The sequence below is a fragment of the Etheostoma spectabile genome, chromosome 4 (genome assembly GCF_008692095.1).
Source record: "Etheostoma spectabile isolate EspeVRDwgs_2016 chromosome 4, UIUC_Espe_1.0, whole genome shotgun sequence".
NCBI classification, from domain to species: Eukaryota; Metazoa; Chordata; class Actinopteri; order Perciformes; family Percidae; genus Etheostoma; species Etheostoma spectabile.
Genome location: NC_045736.1, coordinates 36,130,094 through 36,135,794, shown reverse-complemented (window position 1 = coordinate 36,135,794; position 5,701 = coordinate 36,130,094). Strand labels below are relative to the sequence as shown.

Genomic DNA, 5,701 nt, shown 5'->3' with positions numbered 1-5,701 from the left:
ACAAAAAAACAGTCATAAGGTTTGGTTCTTTCATAAATTTATTATGGTCGCTGCTGAAAATGTCACCAAACTGCTGCGGGTTCAAAAATATCATACAGCAACATTAGTATTTGGTTACCACCCTTGGCATTTTCACGGCAACTAGGCGCTTTTGGTAGCCATCCACAAGGTCCTTGCAAGCTTCAGGTCGAATGTTTGACACATCTTCTTGCACGAATTGGTGCAGTTCAGCTAAATGTGATGGTTTTTCCTTGCATAAACCTGTTTCTTTCTTTAGCACTGTCCACATGTTCTCAATGGGGTTTCAGTCAGGACTTTGGGAAGGCCATTCTAAAACCTTCATTGCTACCTGTTTAGACGCCATTCCTTTACCACTTTTGATGTGTGTTTGGGTCATTGTCTTGTTGGAACACCCAACTGCGCCCGACCCACCTTCGCGAGGTTTTAAGTTTTCCTGCAGAATTTTGAGAGTACTCCTCCTTCGTCTTACCCCATTTACTTTTCTGCAAAGAACATTCCACTGGCAGCAAAACCTCCCCAGAGCATAATACCTACCACCACCATGCTTGACAGTAGGCATGGTGTTTCCTGGGCTTAAAGGCCCTCACACTTTTCTCCTCCAAACATATTGCTGGTGTCTGTGGCCAAAACCAGCTCAATTTTTGTTTCGTCTGAACCAGAGAACTTTCCTCCAGAAGTTTTTATCTTATGTCCATGTGATCAACAGCAAACTTCAGGCCGAGTCTTAAGGTGCCTTTTCTGGAGCAAGGGCTCGATTCTTGCAGCGGCAGCCTCTCAGTCCATGGCGATGTAAACCGCATTGACTGTGGAGACTGACACCTGTGTTCCATCAGCTTCCAATCTTGCAGACCTGCTTCTTGTTGATTCTTGGTTGACTCTTGACACATCCTGACCAATCTCCTATCGGCAGAACCAGCTTGATAGCTTGCGTTTGCTTCCTGATCGGGCAGTGACACAAACTGTTCCATGCACTTTATACTTGAGCGTATAAGTGTCTGCACAGTTGCTCTTGGGACCTGTAGCTGGCTTTAAATGGCTCCAAGTGACTTCCCTGACCTTGTTCAAGTCAATAATTCGCTTTTTCAGATCCACACTGAGTTCCTTTGACTTTCACCCTTGGTAGCTTTGTGTAGCTGAGTCTAATCACTGGGTAAAATGAGCCCTATTTACATGGGCTCATGAGAAGTCAACCTGTAGTCAATCAGAATCACTTAGAAGAACGTGAAGATGGCATGACATGAGCTAATTTGATTGACACAACTCGCTACATCACCACAATTGACATATTTTGTGTTTGCTGTATGTATATTTTTTGACCAGCCGGATTTGGTGACATTTTCAGCAGACCCATATAAATTTATGAAAGAACCAACTTTATGACTGTTTTTTGTGACAAACATGTTGTGTTCCGATCCTCTATCACAGAAAAATGAGTTTAGTAATACTTATTGAAGACTCAAGACAGCCATAACCTTGTGATTTTCTACAAGGTATGTCACTTTTTGACCACACTTGAAATAAAATCACTAGACAAACATGTATGTGTTCCGATCACTCTATCACAGAAAAATAAGAGTTGTAGAACTTTTTGAAAACTCAAGACAGCCATAATATTGTGATTTTCTACTAGTGTATGTACACTTTTGACCACAACTGTATATTCTGTGCTTTGTGACTGATTTTGCTGCTGTAACACTGGCATTTCCCATTTTTCTTGGGATCAATAAACATCTATCCATCCATCCATCCATGTATCTAACTGAGACGTGCGCAGACCGGCGCAGCTGCTCTGCGCCTGAATGCAGCCAGTGTGGCCAGACAGATTGAATAACATGGCCGCCAAAATGAAGATAGCAGCGCTTTGCTATCTCTCTTACCCAATCTCTCTTTTTTTCTCCACTCTATCTCACTAACACTGCTATGTTTTTAAGCGAGAGCTCTGATTACAGGGAAACTTTACAACCACCGGTCCTGTTTCACAAAACTTTCTGTGTTTTATTTTTTAGTGGAACTTTTTTTCAGTGCCAATGATTTCCTCTTTCAGTGCCAGCATGCATTCATGAACACCTCTGCACAAATTTGTCCAAACGTGATTTAAGTTTAAGTTAACTGATAAGTTAGTCTGTATGTATATTAAAGATCCCATGACATGGTGGTCTTTAAGTGCTTTTATATAGACCTTAGTGGTCCCCTAATACTGTATCTGAAGTCTCTTTTATATAGGAACTTAGTCGGTCCCCTAATACTGTTATCTGACAGTCTCGTTTATTGCCTAGTGGGTCCCCAAAAGCGTATCTGAGTCTCTTTTCCAAACTGGTCCTCGGTGCAGAATTACAGCCACAAGAGCCAGTCCCACAATAGCTTTCCTTAGATGTGCCATTTTGAGTCTGTAGCTGTTTTGAGGAGGGGGGTGAGGCGGGGCAAGGTGAGGCCTGGGGGTGTGGCCCTTGACCAACGCCCACTTTGCTCGTTGCTGAAAGCCATGATGTCTCTCTCTCATGGGTGGGCCAAATTCTCTGGGCGGACAAAGCAGAGAAAAGGAAAGTAACCTTGCCCCTTATGACTTCATAAGGAGCAAGATTCCAACTCGGCCCATCTGAGCTTTCATTTTCTCAAAGATAGAGCAGAATAGCTGGGGCTCGTTTTATACCTGTCGCCATTTCTAGCCACTGAGGGACCATAGACAGGCTGGGGGAACTCATATTAATGTTAAAAAACCTCAAAGTGAAATTTTCATGCCATGGGACCTTTGTCACAAAGATGTCAATCTTGGAGACCCAACTGTTCAAATAAGTTATTATTGGCAAGCATGTAAAGAGCCTAGCTAGTCAGGTTATCTATATGTTAACGTTATATTTCATCATATGTCGTCACCTTCCTAAAATAATCGCCTAAGTCATTTTTTCACGTTTTTCAGAAAACACAAAAAACTGAACCAAATACTGAACATATTTTGACTTAGGCAGTTATACTAAAGGCGTAGAATCACATGACCTGTTCAACTGAGAATGTAGGAAATGTTACCAGAGGTGGCCAGCACCATGAGGAGATGATATAGGCAAGAAAATACTTTTTGTCAAAAAATGACTTAGGCGATTATTTTAGGAAGGTGACGATATGCAGTATTACTTGATAATGGGTGAGCCTCTCCCCAACCCCCCGCCAGCTACCATCACAAGTGGAATCTAAATTCTGTAGGAAACACTGTCTAAAGTGTTAAAAAAAAAAGTGTGGTGAAAGTGAGTGTTTTTTCTGAGATGTGTGATTCCCGAGTGGTGAATGAACAAGGAAAATACAGAGACAGGAGCAGACGAGAGGGTCTGAAGAGAAATAATAATGCATATAAATACGTTTTATGTTCAGACGCGCTCCCACTGACCTTGGTGGTGATGGTGAGCTGGGTGATGATGACTGCAACCGGGTTGGAGTACTTAGACAGCTTCCTGGTGCTGGACAGCTCCACCACCTCCTCGTAAGTGTCAGTGGGGTAGGGCAGCAGGGGTTTGGGGTCTCCCAGGCACTGGATCAGGGGCTCGATCTGATAGAAGTCAGCCTCCTTCCTGAGCAACTCGGTCTCCTTGAAGTCGCACGGCAGCGTCAGCTCTGACGTCCTCAGGAAGTTGAGGATGTAGCTGAACGAGCAGAAACAGAGATAGGATCGGTCAGACTGCTGAGCCGGTGATTCTGTAAGACTCTACTTTCAGTTAACGTCAGGACAGGAGGATAGAGAGCTGCTACAACCCCAGGGTGGAGTCGAGCCCAGATTGGTGTTTTTAAATATCTGCATCTTTTTTTTCCTTTCAACCTTTACTTATCCAGGAGAGTTGATTGAGAACAACTTCTCTCTTCTCTGGGTGGCAGTAGCTCAGTCCGTAGGGACTTGGTTTGGCAACCCGAGTCCCCGTACGGACCAAAATTACGGAGTGTGAACTGGTAACTGGAGAGATGCCAGTTCACAAGCCACTGCCTTGTGTTTGAACTTTTATTCATCCAGGTGAGTCTCTTCAGACCCTCTCGTCTTGAGCAAGGCACCGAACCCCCCTCAAGGCTGAGGGCACCTGTTCAGCAGTTGCAGCACCTCACTCTGACATCTCTCCATTAGTGCATGTGTGCAAGTGTGTGTGTGTATTTCAAGCCTGTGTGTAGTGTGTAATAACAACAGAGTGTAAATTGTAACCCACCCCCCCCCATAGGGGATCAATAAAGAGTATAAATTATAAAATGATTCTCATTTGCAACGACGACCTGTCACATTTACACATTCATGCCTGGAAGCTGCCCAGTACAACCACAGTCTGCTCTGTTGGCCCCTGAGCAGCTCCACTGCAGCAGTTGGGGGTTAAGGGTCTTGCTCAAGGGCACCTCAGTGGTGGTAATGAGGGATGGAGAAGCGCTGCTCTTTCACTTTCCCCAGCCAGATTTTTATCCTGCCAGTCTGTATGAATGAATGAATGAATGAATGAATGAATGAATGAATATATATATATACACATATATAAATACATACACACACAGTATATGCGACCGTGCGACCATGCACGGTGGCGAGGAAAAACTCCCTTTTAGGAAGAAACCTTGGCTAGACCCAGTCTCTTGGAAGGCGGTGTCTGACGGTGCCGGTTGGGGGTGTGATGCACTGTGATAATTACAATCACAACAAATAAAATAGAACGAATACTACTACTACGAATGGTAGTAGTAATAGTTCATGTCATAGCAGGGTGCTGCAGGGTGTTACAGTATGTAGTGTGGCACAGTAGGGCATAGCTGGACGTAGCAGGGTTCAGCAGGACATAACAGGACACAGCAGGGCATAGCTAGACATAACAGGACACATACAAAAAGTGACATAGCTAGACATAACAGACACAGCAGGCATAGCTGGACCGCAGGAGACACAGCAGGCATAGCTAGACATAACAGACACAGCAGGCATAGCATGGACATAACGACACAGCAGGGCTATCAGACATAACATACAGCAGGCATACGCTAGACATAACAGGACACAGCAGGGCATAGCTAGACATAACAGGACACAGCAGGGCATAGCTAGACATAAAAGGACACAGCAGGGCATAGCTAGACATAGCAGGACACAGCCAGGCATAGCTGGACATAGCAGGACACAGCAGGCGATGGCTAGACATAGCAGGACACAGCAGGGCATAGCTAGACGTAGCAGGGTTCAGCAGGACACAGCAGGGCATAGCTGGATGTAGCAGGGTTCAGCAGGACACATTTTGGTGCCTCCCTAATCCAAGAAAACATCAAACCAATCCCAATCGTCTTGGACATACAGTATTAAATGAAGTTAATAATACGGACCGTGAGCTCTTTGAATTGGCTGGATACATTGTTAAAAGTAATTTGCTCTTAGCAGTGTATCGCCATGTGTGCATTTTGTCCATAGCAAATCCCCGTCAATCGGTCCTAAAACATCCCAGTTAGAGAGGAAATGCCGTAAACATATTTTTTGTTCATCTTTACAATCGTTCCCCAGAGAAACCAAGCAGGCCGGCCTAGTTGGACCATCCCAATGTTCCTTGAAACGTGCCGTTGATGTTGTTTGATGCAACTGGAGTTTAAAGTTAAACATAAGGAAAGTGGAGAGTGAGAGACTTCGCACTGTTGCTTGCTCTGGAGGAAACTACTAGAACTGTTGGGTCCTTGTAAATTC

At 44.5% G+C, this 5,701-nt stretch overlaps 1 protein-coding gene and 1 long non-coding RNA gene across 4 annotated transcripts in view; one reads left to right on the top strand and one right to left on the bottom strand.

The window, feature by feature from the left end:
- kctd6a (potassium channel tetramerization domain containing 6a) overlaps window positions 1-5,701 on the bottom strand; it is a 15,671-nt gene that overhangs the window by 2,940 nt on the left and 7,030 nt on the right. For all 3 annotated transcript variants that reach the window (XM_032514355.1, XM_032514356.1, XM_032514357.1), the window contains one exon: window positions 3,401-3,653. In XM_032514355.1, the coding sequence (XP_032370246.1) occupies window positions 3,401-3,653 (253 nt within the window). The remainder of the gene's footprint in view (window positions 1-3,400; window positions 3,654-5,701) is intronic.
- LOC116688355 (uncharacterized) overlaps window positions 1-5,701 on the top strand; it is a 12,033-nt gene that overhangs the window by 3,321 nt on the left and 3,011 nt on the right. Inside the window, exon 2 of the long non-coding RNA XR_004331766.1 lies at window positions 1,627-1,636. This is a non-coding gene — a long non-coding RNA (uncharacterized LOC116688355). The remainder of the gene's footprint in view (window positions 1-1,626; window positions 1,637-5,701) is intronic.